Source organism: Myxine glutinosa, chromosome 8, assembly GCF_964187855.1.
Source record: "Myxine glutinosa chromosome 8, kmMyxGlut1.1, whole genome shotgun sequence".
In the NCBI taxonomy this organism is placed as follows: Eukaryota; Metazoa; Chordata; class Myxini; order Myxiniformes; family Myxinidae; genus Myxine; species Myxine glutinosa.
This window is the reverse complement of record NC_136268.1, coordinates 169,202,951-169,222,855: the sequence shown is the minus strand read 5'-3', so window position 1 is coordinate 169,222,855 and position 19,905 is coordinate 169,202,951. Positions and strand designations below refer to the sequence as shown.

General features: G+C 43.9%; 2 protein-coding genes across 2 annotated transcripts in view; both read left to right on the top strand.

The window, feature by feature from the left end:
- Positions 1 to 19,905, top strand: part of BICC1 (BicC family RNA binding protein 1) — a 564,931-nt gene that overhangs the window by 232,782 nt on the left and 312,244 nt on the right. Inside the window, 1 exon segment of the mRNA XM_078784015.1 lies at positions 3,473 to 3,631. Coding sequence (XP_078640141.1) covers positions 3,473 to 3,631 — 159 coding nt within the window.
- On the top strand, positions 6,454 to 7,738 carry LOC144893180 (uncharacterized). The gene is made up of 2 exons (XM_078782816.1): positions 6,454 to 6,609; positions 6,748 to 7,738. The coding sequence occupies exons 1-2, from the start codon at positions 6,454 to 6,456 to the stop codon at positions 7,594 to 7,596; spliced, it is 1,005 nt and encodes a 334-aa protein (XP_078638942.1). The 3' UTR covers positions 7,597 to 7,738.

Genomic DNA, 19,905 nt, shown 5'->3' with positions numbered 1-19,905 from the left:
TTTCTTTCTTTTCAGCCATTCCTTGGTGGATGTACTGGTATGTTTAGGGTCATGTTGCAAGTTCCACCTTCGGTTGAGCTTCAACTTTCCGACAGATGGCCTCACATTATCCTCAAGCACCCTCTGGTACAATGAAGTATTCATAGTGGATTATATGATGGTGAGCTGCCCAGGCCCTGATGCAGCAAAGTTGACCCAAACCACAATATTTCCACCACCATGCTTTACAGTTGGTATCAGGTTCTTGTGGTCAAATGCTGTCTTTGGTTTTTGCCAAACATGTCTTCTGGTACTGTGGCCAATACCTCTACCTTTGACTCATCTGTCTAGAGCACATTGTTCCAGAAGTGCTGGTCTTTGCCTCGGTGTTCATTGGCAAACTTTAGTCTTGCCTTGATGTTCTTTCTGGACAGCAAAGGTTTCCTCCTGGCACACCTCCCATGTAGATCAAATTTGTGCAGCCTCTTTCTAATGATAGACTCGTGCACTTTGACATCAACAGTGGCAAGAGCTACCTGTAGGTCCCGTGATGACATTTTGGGGGTCTTAGAGACTTCTTTCAGCATCTTGCGGTCTGCTCTCGGGCTGAACTTGCTGGGGCGGCCTGGCCTGGACAAGTTGGCAGTTGTTTGGAATCTTCTCCACTTGTAGATGATCTTCCGGACAGTCGAATGATTGATTTCAAACTGTTTGGAGATCTTTTTAAAACCCTTCCAAGACTCGTAGGCATCTATAACCTTCTTTCTGAAGGCCTCAGAGAGCTCTTTTGATCTCGTCATGGTGATACCGCACACTTCAACAACAAAGAGCAAACCAAACTAAATGTCTGAGGTTTAAATAAGACAGGTTCCTCCAAGATCCTCGCTGATGATGTTCTAATCATTTGCACCTGAGCTGGTGCACCTGATTCTAATTTTAGGTATTTGAAGTAGTGATAAATGTAGGGGTGTACTTACTTTTTCCACATGCGAAATTTGCATTTATGTTTATTTAAATTATACAATGGACTACAAAATGTAAATGTTTCATGATATTTGTTATATTATATCACCTTTATCTATCAATATTGTTGAAATGAAGATCAAATAGCTGTATGTTGAAATATTGCTAAGGTTTTGAGATTGGCACATATTGATCATTAAAGGTGAAACGGTTGCCCCCCATAGTTAGTCCACGAGCAACACGTAGGCCACCTTAGAGTATTAGTTATGTCATAGTATGTGTAAGAATAGGCCATTTCCCCTAGTAATATCTGCGTTGTGTAAAGACATGAGTTTAGGTCCTTTCATTTTGCGTCCACTCTCCAAGTCCACCTATAAGGGCATAATTGATCCCGCGCCCCATTTGGCTGAGCCCCTCAGTTTGTTACGCTTTGGCTACCCGCAGCATTTGTTACGCTTTGGCTGCCAGCAGCATTCGCTGCCCTTTGTTCGCTCACTAGTCGAGGAACACGAGGTAGGACTAAGAGGGAGGAGCACGGGGTCGGGATGGGGCGGCGTGAAGGCAGCACGTCAGAGGCGATGACGGTAAGAGCCACCAGCCAACCAGGGCTCTAAGGGCATGGCGTGATAGGGCGTGGTAAGGTGCATCTGGTAAGTGCTAGAAGGTTCGCAGGGCGTGCCTATAAAAGTCACTGCTCAAAGGACTTACATGAGAGAACGATCAGAACTTACGTAGAGTGGTGAACAGGACTTGCCAGGGCTTGAGAGAACGAACTCAGAGCACGAGAGAGAATGAGGAGGACTGACCAGCTTACTTGCACGCGAGAGGATTGTGAAGAACGTGATTCGCAGCGCTCGTTTTGGAGGCAGTGCGCTATATCTCAGTATTACGTACGCGCCGAAGGAAAGGCAGCCAGACGTGCCGGTGACAATTATCGCCTACTCAGCCACGCGAGTGAACGCGGTAATAACGCCAGTGATAACCGCCAACTGCCAGAGCCCAGACCCTACCGTTCGCCCCGTATTATCCCGTGTGCGCCAACGACACGCAGAGAGCTCCTGCCCCTCTAATTACCATCTGTACGGGACGAGCCGGAGACCGGAGGGAGCTGTACGAGAGCCATCCCTGTACGTGGCGAACATCATCCAGCAGCTGCAAGCCCCGTGTGAGTGTGTCTGTGTGTGAGACGGCCCGTTTGTCCTGGGGATTAAGTTAAGACTGTTTTTAAGGCTGCACTGTGTCCTCTTTTCTCGGAATCATTGTAAATAGTGTGAATAAATTATGTTCTTCCTTTCTTTCTTCCCAATTCGACTGCTTCTGTGATTTCTCCATTGGCTAAGCGTGGTACGAATAAGATCGCTAGAACCGGGGTCACCATATAAACGGCACGGATCGCGTGTATGCACCGCTCTGCGTCTTAGCACGCGTGATTCGTGCGGGGCTTATTTCCTCGTTTCTGGGCAGCGCGAGTAATTAGGTAAGAGTGATTCTTGTCCTACGACCCTATTTTGCGCTGTCCGGGAAGGACGTCATAGGTCCCGGGTCCTGTCAGCCAGTCAAAGACAAGGGGACTAATCCCCCCTTGGTAAGGGGAGAAGGCCGGCGCCGAGATCCGCAATAATATGTTGAAAAAGTCAAAACTTTACATGGGGTGTACTTACTTTTTCACGTGACTGTATATTGTCATGTATTGTCTTTTTTCCAAGAGAAAAACAATCGGTCCATACATGTCTGAGATATAGTTGTGGATGGACGACCGGACGCATGGATGGATGGACGAGACGCCATCCATAAGCTCCCGTTTCAGACTATGTCCAATGTGGGCGAAATAACAATTGTCTGAACATAGACTCCACTGATGATGGAAAGTGTTTAACTAATATGAACAAGTACAGATACATTCAAAGTACACCGCCCCCATGCCAAATAAATAAATATCATACAGCACGGCAATGCCGGGTCGCCTCCGGCAATACCGCTGTGCAGGTCATAGAGGCTGATTGGGAGGGAGAGGTGCGCAATAATTGATTGATTAATTGCATAATTAAAATCAATAAATGATTATCATAAAATATTTTCTTAATCAATTGGCTAATAGCATAGCTAAACCACCAGTGCTTCATCCTTTAGCTTTTTGAAAATTAAATAAGTCATTTACTTTCGCAAAGTATTTACTTCTGAAATTTGCAGCAAATTTCGCCCAGTAGAAGCTGAGAAATGCATTTTCAGTCCCTATGTTAAAGCTGCATACAGAGAAATGATCCCTTGTATAAGGGGAGGGATGCTTTGCGCCTCCCTTTGATTGAATTCATTTTAAATTTAGTTACGCGAAAGATCCAACTGTACAAGCCTCTCCCTGAATTGCCCAAGTACTTGGATGTTCCAGAACTCATAATGAGCATCCTAAAATTCACAAGTTATTTGACAGTACGGTATATCAATGATACTTTAATGACTTAATAGGATTACAATTTGAACATGGTCACATTCCTGTGCTGTTACATTGGATGGTTCTTTCCTATACCTCCAGAGCTCTCGGGTCACCCTCAAGATAGATGTTCCACACGTAGAGCATTCGTACGTGATTGGCCGCAGAGGCTCCAACATCCAGCAAGTGATGGAGCACACGGGATGTCATATCCACTTTCCTGATTCCAATCGAAGCAATGCTGTTGAGAAGAGCAACCAGGTACATTGCATACGAAATCAGAACGACATTCTTTGACATCGCGATCTCGACCAATATGGCTCCACCCACATTATTGCATCATTATACATACTTGTACAAAGTTTGACTTAGTTTTCTTTAGCCGTTCTTAAGTTATTGCGGTAACGAAATCTTTTCACCATGGACGGACAGCCGGAAGGACAACTGAAAAACAGAATTCCTCCGGCATTTCTTCGGCGGAGGCATATAAATTCTGCCCATTTCATCGCAATAGTCATAGTCTAGTAGGAAGACTAGGTCCCCCTGCACCCCCCGGAGATATACTTCTAATCAGTGTTTCTAGATTGGAAAAAATGTGTAGAAAATGACTAGCTATGGCCCCAAGCTGAAAAAATGTCCCACATACCATTTTTATGCAAATTACTGCTGCCATTATCAAAAAAACGATTTTTGACATATCTCAGCCAATATTGCAGATAATTGAAAAATGAAGGTGTCTAGACCCATGTTTTGAAGGGCATAGATCATGATAGAACTATTCATAACATGATTACATGTGTCTATGGTATACTAGTATGCATATTAATGCTGTAATTACAAAATAATCAGTTTTACAAATGATAAGGATACGTTAATACTGCAGATAACTTAACATGGTACATAAGGGGTCTAAACCCAGGTATTTTCAAGGTTAAATGTCAACAAGATGCTCCTGAGTCTTGCATAGGGGCGGGACATTGGCAGTAACATTGGTACCACTCAACTTTTCTTCCCACCATTGACTTTGTATTGCGAGAGATTTTCACTTGCTTATTTAAAGGTTTCTCACCCAGCCCACGTAAAATCTACCAACTCCTGCTGTTAACTCCCAAACATATTTTTTTATGTTATCCAATCACAGTGCAGAAATGACAGACTAGAGATCCAAATTAGTGCTGCTATAGCTGCCATTTTACATTTCCATCCATGTAACATGCGCGCTCGCGCGCTCGTATCAATTGGTAATGTCGCGCGCTCGTATCAATTGGTAACGTTGATGTTATTGAATACCTCAGTTGAAAGTTCAGTCTTCCATTCCATCTGTGTGTTGTTCTTGGTATTCATCCTCCAATCTAGCCAGGTAAGATGCTAACTATAATGTTACTCACACTCTTGACTTCAGTTTCTGCATGAAATCATAAACAGGCAGAATAACAGCTGAGCCAGCTAGCACCATGTTAGCTAACGTTAAAGCTAGCCTCATCTATGTACAGTATGTTCCTAATGTCGGTGTAACTTAAACTTTTGTTAATGCCAAACATGAGACATATCTGTTGACTTCTGTATATGAATTGAACCAGAAAGAGGCACGACAGCTGAGCTAGCTACAGTAACTTAGCACAATGTTTCATTGGCCTAGATAGCTAACGTTAGTGTGGAAGAATTTAGATGTTTTAGCTATTAGCACTTTTGATGCCACTAAACATGGTTTAGTCAGCTAAAAAGTACCCTAGTGTAGAACATGACTCAGAACCTCTGTTACCTCACTGAAAACTCAGAGCCTCCTTTCACAGGCACTTTTAACATCATTCGTGATTTCTTATTTGTCATTTAACAGTGATGGTAGACATCGACAGCAAGCATGCCCAAAAGAAAACGGAGTGTAGAACCTGCAGCCCAAAGCTCTCCTCCTACATGCATCCTTCATGTATCATCCATGTCTGATCATGGGGATTTCACGCCCCTCCGTAAAATTAAAGGATCTGCTTCAGAAAAACTGCAACTGCTTCAAAAGATCCGGGATAGACGTCTCAACCAACCGCATGACTCCCCATGTCGTATGCAATCAGTATGTGATCAGATCCCGGCAACTCTTCCTGATGACCTAGAAAGAGTAGGATATCACAGCAAGTGTTATAAGCACTTTGTCCGCCACTTTCATCGTCTGGGAGATGATACAGAACCAGGGCCATCAACCTCATCATGGCATCACTCTCCTCGTAAACCAGGAGGTTCTGCTGAACCCATCTTCCCGCCAGAGTGTATATTTTGTGAGAAAGTTGAGACCAAAGATGCTCATCGCAATACTGAGAGGCCTACAACCTTCCCATCCTTTAAAAACAAAGAAAATGCATGGGAGCAAATCGAAACACGGGCTGAGAAAATGGGTCTCTATCGACTCCATCGAAAGGTGAAAAACAAAGACCTCTTTGCATGTGAGGCCAAACACCATCCGTCATGTTTTAAAGCTTTCCGCACAGCATTCTACAACTATGAGCGTGCGATTCACAGAGCCGAAGCACCAAAGGAGCAGGCTTGCATGTCAGCCGCCCATGAAAAGGCATTCAACTCAGTACTGGAACACATTCAAACCCAGGTCATCCAGCAGAATAAAGTTCTACAGCTTTCTTCCTTGCGCTTGCTCTATGTCGAGGAACTGAAACTGAATGGATATGAGAACTCAAATTATCGGTCAGAGAAACTACTGAAACGCCTACAGAATGACCCAATCAAGGAGCATATCCACTTCACGAAGGTTGATCATGACAAATGTGATGTCATTTCTTTCTGGCTTGTGCACAGCTCAAACATAACAGTTTCCAATGCTCTCGCACGAGCATTCACACTCGGAAGCACAAACAAGAACCAAAATGTTGCCCTCCAACTTCGCCAGGGTATTCTACAGGCTTTCAGAGAGTGTAAAGACCAACCATGGCCACCAACAGCTGAAGACATGGAGCTCAATCCTGAATCCTGACAGTTACCATCCTGAGTCAATCAAAGCGCAGGAAAGGCTGAGGCGGGGCAGCTCAGAGAAGATCATTCTGGCTGGACCAGCAACCAGGAAGCCATATGACTTCAAAATGTTCCTTGCAAATGACGACAACAAAAAGCAGATGTGCCAGCTTCTTCTGAAAGTGTGGAGTGGACAAGAGGCAGCTACCAGGCTGGAGAGAACAGAGATGGCTGTGCTGATCGTGGAGGGGAAGGCCCACCAACTTGCCTCAACGAATGGCAAGGTAAAATTGAAAGCCCTTCGTGAATGGCGATTCAATTTGTAATTTTTCCTGAAAAAAAGGTGATTACCTGTGATGTTTGTCTAGATCTGAAACTGGCAGTGACTGGTGATTGAAATGCGGTGCCTTTTTGTGTTTCAGGTCGAGGTACGTGAACTCCCCACGATCTACAGCAACCAGGAAGAGACTGATACCAGGGTGGTTCTGTACCTCCATCATGCTGCTACCATCGGATACAAGAACGCTGTAGTCAGAACACCGGACACAGACATCCTCCTGATCCTGCTCCACCATGCCCACAACATCAAGCTGACGGTGTACCTGGATACAGGGTCAGGGAAGCATCGCCAACTTGTCAACGTCTCTGAGCTGGCAGAATCCCTGGGAGAGGACTACTGTGCCACTCTCCTGGGGTACTATGTGTTCAGCGGAGAAGACTGCACCAGTGCCTTCAAAGGGAAGGGAAAAGTCGGGCCCTTGAAAAAGCTGGAGAAGAATCCCAGGTTTCACAGGGCATTCGGTGAACTGGGTGACAACTGGGATGCCAACCCTGAGGTGGAGAGGCAGTTAGAAAAATTCACCTGTGTGATGTACGGCCAGAGTCGCGAGTCATCAGTGGACATTGTCCGTGCCAAGCTGCTACGAAAAATGGTGGGAGAGGACAAGACCCTCACATCCAAGTCCAAGGTTGATCTGGCTCGCCTTCCTCCATGCCAGTCTGCCCTGAAGCCGCACATCCAGCGTGTGAACCACCGCGTAGCATTGTACAAAAGAGCCGATCAACCTATCATCGAAAAGCCAAAACCTTATGAGGAGCAAGGATGGATAAGGACTGATGAAGGACTGTTGAAACCAATGTGGTCCAGTGGTCCCATCCTACCAACCTCACTGGTGGATCTTCTGAACACAGGAGAGCACGAAGAGGAGGAGGAAGAGGAAGGAGAAGAAGAGTTTGACTCTGACGATTTCGATGAAAATGATGATGACTGACTCAGTGTAGAATCACTAATGCTAATGATGTTTATCTAAAACAAGCAAGAGAAGAGTGGTCACATTGAGTGCTAGGACTATTTTGACAGTTGTAATATTTAGAAAAATAAAACTTTGTGTTAACGTCTGTGTAGACGGACCTTAATATGAGTCTATTATTTCGTAAAACTGTGATTATTTTGTAAATAAAGCACTAATTAGCATACTAGTATACCATAGACACATGTAATCATGTTATGAATAGTTCTATCATGATCTATGCCCTTCAAAACATGGGTCTAGACACCTTCATTTTTCAATTATCTGCAATATTGGCTGAGATATGTCAAAAATCGTTTTTTTGATAATGGCAGCAGTAATTTGCATAAAAATGGTATGTGGGACATTATTTCAGCTTGGGGCCATAGCTAGTCATTTTCTACACATTTTTTCCAATCTAGAAACACTGATTAGAAGTATATCTCCGGGGGGTGCAGGGGGACCTAGTCTTCCTACTAGACTATCACACACAAGTGTTTTCAAAGGCATTTTTACCAATATACACTCTTTTTTTTCCTTTTACAAGAGTGAGGCTCATGGAAGGGCAAGGTAGTGGGACAACAGTTGAGTAGTGGGACAACAATTGGGCACAATCAGTAATGGGATGATGAACAGCAAAGCGGAGGGAGTTGGGAGATAGAGAGAGCTAAAACACTCAAATCAGCAAGTAAGAGGATTGGATAAGGAAGGATTAATAGGAGAAATGAAGTTTATTGCTCTGGGTGGAAGGTGACACAAGGTGGCGCTGCATTTCCGGCTTGATGCCCTGGAGGGAAGAATGGGAAAGAAACACCTCCGGAAGGCAGTTTTCATTAAGAAACTAGAACGGCACGCTTCGACGTCACGACGTCGACTGATATGTCTCCGCCTACATTATTGAATGATCGTTTTAAGGCCATTTTCCCCGCTAGAGCGGGGGTTAGCCTTGCGGGCCCCATGACAATCATGGTTCCCTGTTTGAGGCAATGTTTTTATGGCCGGATGCCCTTCCTGGCACCAACCCTTGGTCACGCTCTTAGGATGCGCAGGGATACGGTGTACCTATGCTAAACCGGGGTACACACCGGGATCATTCATCCCAGCAAGCTGGTACTCAATTTGCCGACCTCGGAAGGATGACAGGCTGCGTCAACCCCCTGGCGTTAATTCAGCGATCGACCGGGATTCGAACCCAGGATCCTAGGATCCCAAGCCGGCACCCTGACCGCTAAGCCAACACCAGGCTTACAGGATCCTAGGATCCGCCTACATTATTACATCATTATAATACCTGTACCAAGTTTGATTTAACTCCCTTCGTTCTGAAGTATCACAATTTTACCTGACATGACCTCTGAACTTGGCTGCCACAATCTAATCAGTTACTATTTCCATAATATATACTTACACCAACTTGGGCCAAAATCCCATCACTGGTTCACAAGTTAGTGCAGAAACATGTTTTTTTTACCTAACGTTACCTTTGGCCTTTCATCTCTTGACAAAATAGTATAATCCATTTATCTTTACAGCATTATACATACTTGTACCAAGATGACTGTTTCCTTCAGCCACTCCTAAGTTCAAGGCAAGGAAATGCTATTACAGACTCTGACCTGTGACCTTTGACCTCTTGACACTAAAATCAAATCAGTTCATCTTTGCCTCATTATACATACTTGCACGATCTTTGGTCAAAATCCCATCACTGGCTCACAGGATATCGCGGTAACAGGATTTTTACCTTTGACCTTGCGACACCAAAATCGAATCAATTCATATTTAAATCTTTATACTTACCTGTACCGAGTTTGACTGAGATCTCTTCAGCCGTTCTCAAGTTACGATGGTAACGAAAACCTATCATGGACGGACATCCCTAAAACACAATTATGAAATGGACACCCCTCAAATATGAAAAAAAATTCTTCCGAATTATCCACTTTTGACATCAAATTTATAATAGGGTTCAAATCCCATTACTGACTACCAGTTGTCACACGATTGCCCCTCGGTTCAGACTGGGGAAATCGCGGATTGCCAAAACGAGCTTTAACTCCGAGGCGACGTTCGAAGGCGGATTTGCTATACACGCGCTTGGGGTATAGAGGGAAAGAGGAAGAAGCAGCAAGATTTACCTGACACGATCTCGCCGGGCAGTCTTCAACCTGCAGGAAATTAACCTCACACGAAACGGAATTTAAGTACGAAAAAGAACAATTTATTTTACTGAACCCGAGAACAATGAATGCGACGATAAATAAATAATGTTCCTAAATCAGGATCCCACACACCTCACTTTGAATACAAGCATAGGGGAATGAATAATAAAATAACCATTTCGTCGTGTTTGTGAATGCAAGCTGATCTCATTTGGCAGTGTCGGGGATCATCTGTCTCGATTGCGTCATCCGACGCAGGTCCGGACAGCGGGAAGCAGGCCTCGTTCCGCCCCCGATCGCACTCCACCAAGCCAACAGACGAGGTGTGCACGCCAAGCCTCATGTCCCCGAGCGATCGTTCGCGAGGTCCGTGCATGAATGCCGGGTAAGAGAATCGTCGGCGCGCCAATGTCCTTCCAATGTCCAACGAGCGAGGGTCCAAATGGGACTAAGTCCAACACAAGAGAAGGTCCAGCGCAAGAGACAGTCCACAAGCAAGAGGGCAAAGGCAAGAGACAGAGGAGAAGAGAGGCAGAGGTGAAGAGGCGAAGAGAGACCGAGGAAGACCGGCAGAGGCGAGAAGGAGAAAATGTCGGCCTCCGCTCTCTTTTATCAGATGTCCTCTAAAGTCACTGGCGCTTCCTCCTCCAACCAGCGCGTCGCTTTGAGCCTTCACGAATCTTCCGATCTCATCCGTCCCCTCCCATTGGCTGAGCGCTTGGCGCCCTGCTCCCATGCCATTGGGCGGTGGCCAACCACAAGTCCTTCTTTACTCTCCAATCGGTGCTCTTGGTGTTGCTCGCCCCTCCCCCTCCTGTCAATCACGAGTTCTCCTGGGCGTGGCTCTCAGCCCGCCTGTGCGATCCCAGCCTGCCATGGTGCCGTAGCGTGCGGTCGCTTGTTGTCTGCTCGTCCGGTCAGTTTTATCGTCTTGTGGCGGAGGGGGATTTAATTAGTGTCGTGCTAATGAGCCGAGCTAATGTATAAGAGTGCGTTGCCACAAGGGACCGGGATGTCACAGGTAGAATATGGATGAGGCTATCTCCCCGGTATGTCAAACCTCGATCACCCGATCATCCTCATATGATCACAGGTATTCACTCAATCCGACATTCGGGCTACAGAACTTATTACATCGAGATTCCCTATCCTGACAGACGAAGCATCTACCTATGCAGATCTACCTAAATCTCTGACATGGCTGAACGGATCTTCGTCAAACTTTCAGAGGTTCATCAGTGAGTTCCTGGGAGTGTTTTAGGCAAAAAAAAAAAAAAATTAAAAACGTTTTTTTGGAGAAAAAAAAAATATATATATATATTATTATTATTTTTTTTTTTTATAAATCGCTCGATAGTACCTCAGCCTTTTAAAATTAATGACAGTTATATACAAGTACACATTCACATAAATAAATACAAAACAATCACCAGACATTTGAATACAAATAAATCAAACAATTCCGGAAGTGTACGAAGTTCGGAGTAAGGCTTCCCTCCCTCCCCTCCCCTCCCTACCATCCCCTTCCCCCCCCCCCCCCCCCCCCCATCCCCTCCTTACCTCCTCCGCCACCCGGCAAGGCCAGGTACTTATGCTAGTATATATATATATATATATATATATATATATATATATATGTATATATATGTATATATATATATATATATATATGTATATGTATATATATATATATATGTATATATATATATATATATGTATGTATATGTATATATATATATGTATATATATATATATGTATATGTATATATATATATATGTATGTATATATATATGTATGTATATATATATATATATATATATATATATTATATATATATATATATATATATATATATATATATATATATATATATATATATATATATATATATATACAGTGGAACCTTGACTTACGAGTTTAATTCGTTCTGTGACCGAGCTCGTAACTCAAATTGCTCGTTTCTCAAATCAAATTTCCCCATTAAAATGCATTGAAATGCTATTAATCCGTTCCAGCCCGCCAAAAACCACACCCAATTTTTTTTTAAATATACAGTATATATAAAAATATCTCGCGCTTTATATTTCACCTGTATGCAGCATACAAGTTGGCAGGATGGCCTGGACTGGAGGTACGCACACTTGACTCTAAACTGTCCAGCCTGGGTTTGAATCCCGACCCAGCTATAACCTGTCATGGGTGAATCACAGGCAGGGTGATTCATCAATGTGTGTACCGCTAAACTGGGCACCCCGTTTGCGTCCCATTAGTTGTTGGATGTTAAGGATCTCACCGTGTATTCCACAAAGAGAAGGCGAGCTATCGCCGGCACTCTGAACAAGTTGTGGCCTGGCATGCTCTTGTCCTCTGCCGTTATATACGTCCTCCTCGACATCCTGCGAGCTGCTTCTCCGTCAACCACACAAACAACAACTTCTCCATCTCTTCATGGATAGAGGTCCGGAGCTTTGAAATAATCGTAACGCCCTTGGCTGGCGTTATAGCCTTTATCGACTCCTTCTGCTTCAAAATCGTACATATCGTAGAAGTACTACGATCGTACTGCCTCGCCAAGTCGACAACACGCACACCTCGCTCATGTTGTTCGACGATTGCGTGTTTTATAGCCAAGCTCATCATCCTCTTCTTCTTCTCAGCACTGCACTTGGCACTCACTTTCTTAGGCCCCATGGTTAAAACTAAGAAATTTTCCAAAATAACCAAAATGCGAAAACAAAAATGCAGCGATATACGGCAGAGATACTGTACTTGCACGGCAAGATAACCACGTGACCGGAACCCACCTGGTGGCGGCTGGCGTAAACTCAAAATAACCAACATGCGAAAACAAAAATGCAGCGATATACGGCAGAGATACTGTACTTGCACGGCAAGATAACCACGTGACCGGGGTGGCGAAAGCTCGTAACTCAGATCTCGGCTCGCATCTCAAAGCAATAAACCGCCCGAGCGACGGCTCGTATCTCGAAAAACTCGTAAGTTGGGGCACTCGTAAGTCAAGGTTCCACTGTATATATATATATATATATATATATATACTCTTAAATATTATATCCGTACGGGAGGGTGTCAATCCCATTTTCTAAGATAAATCTTTTATCATCAAAAGTCCCCAAGGCATTTTTATTTACTTGTTCTGTGTACAATTGATGTTTATAACTTCTTATCGTATTTATTTTTCCATACTTTTTCTGAAAAGTCAAACAATTATAATAATGTTCGAAGTTTATTGTGTTTCCTTGATTACATTTTCCTTTATCCCCTTTAACTTTTTATCACATATAAAAGCACCATCCTTTGAAGAATAGTATATATATATATATATATATATATATACTAGCAGAGGTACCCGGCTTTGCACGGGAGTGGGAGGAGGAGGGGAGGGGGAAGAGGAGGGGAGGGGAACGGGGGGGAGGGGGGGGGAGGGGGAGGAGGGGGAGGAGGAGGGGAGGGGGGAAGAGGAGGGGGAGGGGAATTGGGGGGGAGGGGGAAGGGGGGGGAGGGGGGAGGGGAAGGGGGGAGGGAAGGGTGCGGGGGTGCCCAGGGGAAGAAGGGCCCCTCCCCTCCCCCTCCCCCCCCTTTCCCCTCCCCCCCTCCCCTCCCCCTTCCCCCCTCCCCCTCCCCCTTCCCCCTCCCCCTCCCCCCCTCCCATCTCCTTCCCCCTCGTTCCCCTCCCCTTCTCTTCCCCCTCCCCTCCTCCTCCCCCTTCACACCAGGGGGGTTGACTCAGCCTGTCATCCCACCGAGGTCGGAAGTCGGAACTCATTGTCGTCAAATAAATGTAGCCTGTATGTTTCACTCTTTGTCACATGCCGTTGGTCCCATGTCAATCGGATGAAGTTGAAAAATTAACGTTACGAAGGTTCTCTGGGACGTACTGATTCCGAATAATGAAGTTGAAAAATTAACGTTCCGAAATACGCTAATTACGCTAACAGAAGCGCTGGAGGGAGCACTGCGCTCCCTCCCTTAGATTCCCTCCCTCTTCTGCTAGCGCTAATTACGCGTAACACACTAATTTTAAAACCCGAAGTTTTTTTAATTTTAAGGTGTGCTGTAGTCAGAAGCGCTAGAAGCGCTGCGCTCCCTCCCTTCGAATCCCTCTCTCTTCTGCTAGTGCTAATAATACGCTAATTTTAAAACCCGAAATTTTTTAAATGTTTATGTCTCCGTGACATTCCTGGGACCATCCCGAGTCGAACAGTACTTTCCGCTCGCAAATCCGTCCACGGGTTCTCGAGATCTTAGAGATCATAGATAGATCAGGATACAGACACAGAGGCCAACTCTACTTTATATATATAGATACACAGACCGCATTTAATTTGGAATCTTTTTTTTGTGGGGGTGAACTTACTTTTCAAGATGTCTTAGAACCAAAAGTTCATTGGAATTATGTTGAAATTATTCTAGATTTTGTTAATGTGACCTTTAAAAGAAAAAAAAAACACATTTGACATTTCGAAACAAATAAATTGATCCTTGAAAGTGATGTAAACTGATATCGAACTCAATTCATGGACAGTACTGTGTTAAACTTCTGTACGTTTTCCAGAAGTATCTCTTTATTTTGCACATTAGCCCAATTTTTTTTTAACAAAAACAAAAGTTAAATTACGACTGGGATTACGGACAGTAAAATTACAGTTCAGTACTTCGTGTAACCCCCATGAGCATTCAGGAGAGCACGTACACGTTGAGGCATGCTGTTCACGAGATTTGCCAATGTTTGTACAGGAATCGCTTGCCATGCAGTGACAATAGCCTGCTGCAATTCACGCACAGAGGTCGGCTGCTGGTCCAAGTGGTCGATTTGACGCGTTAATTCTGCCCACAGGTTCTCTATCGGATTCATATCCGGGACATGGCAGGCCACTCCATATGCTCTACACCACGGTCAGCAAGAAAGTGTTGGATCATGCGAGCACGTTGAGGCGTGCATTGTCATATTGGAAGACAAAGTTTCCTCGAAAGGCTGCACGAGCAAATGGAAGCAATGTTTCTTCCAGAATAGCCCTGTACTTGAACTGGTTCAGGTTTCCATTCAGAACAACCAGGTTAGTTTTTGCCCCTGCATGAAAACCAGCCCAAACGGTCACCCCACCACCTCCAGCGTGGACTCTTGGCACTATACAATCTTTATTGTGGGCTTCATGCACTTGTCTGTGCACTCGGACGCGGCCATCTTGACGATAGACCAGAAATCTAGAATCGTCACTGAAGATTACGTGACTCCAGTGTCCTGGCTGCCATTGACGGTGCTCTCTGGCCCAATGCAATCGGCGCTGGCTGTGTTGTCTGGTCAGGCGTGGCTTTCTCAGGGGATGCCTGGCATGATAGCCTGCTTGAACCAGTCGTTGGTTGACTAGCCTTCTGGATACAGGCACATTTGTCAGTTGCCACTCAGCCCTAAGCCGATTAGCTGACTTGGTACGGCCATTGCAGACTAACCGGTGCAGCTGGCGATCATCCCTCCTTGTGGTTCTGCGGGGACGTCCTGGCCTCGGTATTGGAGTAGGGACACCCCTCTGAGCATTTCGTTTCAGGATCTTTGACACCTGACCTTGAGTGATGCCATACTGCTGAGCAATAGCACGCTGTTTCATGCCGTAATTTCGTAAAGCCACCACTCCATGACAAACAGCATTGTCGAGTTGACGGACCATCTCCAGAGGAAGCGTCAATAACATTTGGAGACGTGCAGCAGTTGTTTTCCACTAATACAGAATGCAACAACCCTTGTATACCCGACTGTGAAGCCAATCATCAAATGCACCTGTCCGTACATTTTGCCATGCCACCTGTGATATAATCCTGTTGTTGACTTCTTGCTGGGACAGACAATCAGTGACATGGTTCTTTCAACAAATAAATCACCAAAGTGTAAAAGAAACTCACCAGATTGATATACTGAGTTAAGAAAGTAAACCCAAGTCAAGAAAAAAAAAAAATTCCATATAAAATGCCAAGTCTGGAAAATATTGTTGCGGTTCTCTGCGCCGGCCTTCTTCCCCTTATCAAGGGGGGGATTAATCCCCTTGTCTTTACTGGCCTGTCAGAACCGAGACTTATTACGTCCCTCCCGGACACACGCGGAGTAGGGTTTCGGGACTACTTTCTCGCTCGCACCTAAGTACCCGTGCTGCCCTGGGAGCAAGGAAACAAGCCTCGCACGAACCACGTATGATGTTAGTATGCCGAGCGGATTGCGTACATGTGGCCCGCGCAGTCTTAACTAGTGGAACCCGATTGGAGCGATCCTATTCGTGCCACGCTTAGTCAATGGAGGAAACCACAGGAACGATCGAATCAAGGAAGAAAGAACAAGGGTTTAATTATTCCCACACGTATTTACAGTTCAAGGACGAAGAGACACAGAGCAATCCTTAAACAGTTTAACTTATCCCTGGGACAACGAGCCCGTCTCACTCACACAGGGGATTGTAGATGGGCAGGTGTTCCCCAACGCGTCCAGAGATGGTCCTCGTCCAGCTCTCCCCGGCACGTCCCGCGAAGATGGTGGCAGGCGAAGGCAGGGACTCGTAGCGTGTCTCTCAAACAAAGGGATGATCGGGGCGAACGGTAGAGGGCGGACTTTAGCGCGGCTGGCGGTTACTCAGCCTCGTTCACTCGCGCGGCTGAAATGCGCTATATTCGTTATCAGTGCATCTGGCTGCGCCCACGTATATGTAGCGACCAACCCCTCTTCTTCAATACACTTGGTGTTGGTTAGCGCGTGTGTTCTCATGCAATGGTCAAGTTCATCAGGCAGTACAACGCGAGTCTTGTTATCTCTCTCTCTCTCTCTCGCAGCAAGTCAAGTCCTCGTAGCCCTCCGATGCAAGTCCTGACGAGGGCTTTGCACAGCGGGTTTTATAGCTACGCCCCCCGAACCTTCTGGAACTCACCAGACTCTTCTCACCACGCCCTCTGACGTCACGCCGCCGCCACCACCCTCGAGCTCTGATTGGCGGCTCGTGCTTACCGTCATTGCTTCTGCCGCTCCGCCTCGACTCCGCCCCGATCCTTCCTAGGCCTACCTCGTGTTAACTCGGCCAATGATCAGCCAATGCTTAATAAACTGGATCGAGGCTAGGGTGGCTGGGAAATCGGTGGCAAGTTGGGCCTATCTCCCTGGCTCTTACTCAACGTGTATGATTAATGGGAAACGAACAATTATTGCAAAATGAGTTTCTTGTGACCTTCGAGTTAAAAATACGTTTGAGGACGCTGGAGGAGGGGTGGAGTGCAGGTGAGTTTAGGGAATGTATAAAAGCTATTAAATTAATAATTACCTTTAATAATTAAAATTAAATTAATTAATTAAAAAATTAATTAAATTAAAATTAATAATTAAAACGAATAATTAAATAATTAATCGATTCATTATAAATTGATTAATTAATAAATCAAAAATAGCCTTTGCAGCCAAATCACCTGGTCATTGGCATGTCCAAATATCAGCTTCCTAACTCAAAAGGTGCCTGAGTTAATGGTCAGAAGAGAAGGTAAATTCGCTTAATTAAAACAGTACTTAATTAATCGCTAATAATTAAATAACTCCTCAATTAATTGATTAATCAAAAAACAAAAAATAACGTTTTTGACAAAGGACTTGCTCACTATTGTGCCGAAATTTTAGCTTCCTAGCTCAAAGGATGGCTGAGATATCGCCCGGACAAACAAACAAAAAAACAAGCAAACAAACAAACAAACAAGAAAACAAACAAACAAGAAAACAAACAAACAAGAAAACAAACAAGTACAGATACATTCAAAGTACACTGCCCCCATGCCAAATAATTAAATATCCGACAGCGCGGCATTGCCGGGGTGCCTCCGGCGCCCGGCAATACCGCAGTGCAGCTCGTAGAGGCTGCATTGGGAGGGAGAGGTGAACACTAATTTATTGATTAATTGTATCATTAAAATTAATAAAAGATTATCACAAAATATTTTCTTAATCAATTGGCTAATAGCATAACTCAACCAGTAGTGCTTCATCCGAAGATGTATCTTTTAGAAATTTAATTAAATAAGTCATTAATAAAAAATTTAATAATTAATTGATTAATCAATAAATAATTAATCAATTAATCAATAAATAATTAATCGATTAAATGATTAATCAATAAATCAAAAATATCCTTGATAGCCACATCACTTGTTCACTGTCATGTTCAAATATTAGCTTCCCAGCTCAGAAGATGCCTCATATATTGGCCAAATGAGAAAGAAAATAAATAAATGATTAATAATGAAAATAAATAAATAATAATCATTAAAAAATTAAATTATTAATCAATTCGGTCACAGAACACATAAACCACCATTTCATCAGAATATGTAACTGAAAAAAAATAAAAATTTTGGCAATAATTAATGAAATAATTTAAATAATCGAAATATTCGAATTCGAATTAATGATCGAAGAATTAAATAATCGAATAATTAAATAATTAATCGATTAATTGATTAATCAATAAATCAAAAATATCCTTGATAGCCACATCACTTGGTCACTCATGTCCAAATATTAGCTTCCAAGCTCAAAAGGTGCCTGAGACATTGGCCAAATGAGAAAGAAAATAAATAAATGATTAATAATGAAAATAAATAAATAATAATCATAAAAAATTAAATTATTATCAATCCGGTCAGAGAACACATAAACCACCACCATTTCATCAGAATCTGTAACTTAAAGAAAAAATTTTTTAGTCATTAATCGAATAATTAAATAATTAATCGATTAATTGATTAATTAATAAATCAAAAATAGCCTTTGCAGCCAAATCACCTGGTCATTGGCATGTCCAAATATCAGCTTCCTAACTCAAAAGGTGCCTGAGTTGATGGTCAGAAGAGAAAGGAAATTTGATTAATTAAATAAGTACTTAATTAATAAAAATATAAATAACCACCTTTAGAGGCCATTTTTCCCCGCAAAGCGGGGGTTGGCCTTTTACGGGAACCGTGGTTGTTGTTTTTTTGGTCCCCTTTTGAAGCAATGTTTTACGGCCGGATGCCCTTCCTGCCGCCAACCCTTTTTGCCGCCTTTTACGACAAACAGGGAATTACCAGTGAACTGGTACTCAATTAGCCGACCTCGGAAGGATGACAGGCTGTCAACCCCCCTGGCGTTAATTCAGCGATCGACCGGGATTCGAACCCAGGATCCTAGGATCCTAAGCCGGCACCCTAGCCGCTAGCCCAACACCAACACCAACACCAACACCAACAAAACTTCATTAATCGCTAATAATTAAATAACTCATCAATTAATTGATTAATCAAAAAACAAATAATAATGCTTTTGAGAAAGGACTTGCTCACTATTGTGCCGAAATTTCAGCTTCCTAGCTCAAAGGATGGCTGAGATATCGCCCGGGCAAACAAACAAACAAACAAGAAAGAAAGAATGAAAGAAAACAAACAAACAAACAACCAGAGTGAAAACTGAGTACTCCCTTTCAGCGTGCGTCACTGCCGAGCCCCCTTCGGTGCCCGGCAGTGAAGATTTGCAATGCCTGGAGATGGCATAGGAAAGGAGCGGTGGACAACAACCAGAGTGATTTGAAATTACATATGACGATCCATACAGGAGAACGACCACACAAATGCTCGACATGTGATAAAGGTTTCTCTCATTGCAGCGGTTTCAAAAGGCAGATGAGGATCCATACAGGAGAGCGACCTTACAAATGCTCAATATGTGATCAAGGTTTCTCTCATTGTGGCGATTTGAAAAGGCACATGAGGATCCATAGAGGAAAGCGACCTCACAAATGCTCGATATGTGATGAAGGTTTTTCTCAAAAAGGCCATTTGAAATTACATATGAGGATCCATACAGGAGAGCGACCACACAAATGCTCGACATGTGATAAAGGTTTTTCTCAAAAATGCAATTTGAAATCACATATGAGGATCCATACAGGAGAGCTGAAATCTGAAAACCCTCACGTTCCCTCTGTGCTGTCTTTCCCTCACGGTCCCTCTGTGCTGTCTTTCCCTCGTGGTCCCTCTGTGCTGTCTTTCCCTCACGGTCCCTCTGTGCTGTCTTTCCCTCGCGGTCCCACTGTACTGTCTTTCCCTCACGGTCCC

Coding starts and splice junctions, on each gene's coding strand:
- LOC144893180 (XM_078782816.1), top strand. CDS start 6,454: ATGTTCCTTGCAAATGACGACAACAAAAAGCAGATGTGCCAGCTTCTT. Junction 6,610..6,747: donor TTGCCTCAACGAATGGCAAG/GTAAAATTGAAA, acceptor TTTGTGTTTCAG/GTCGAGGTACGTGAACTCCC.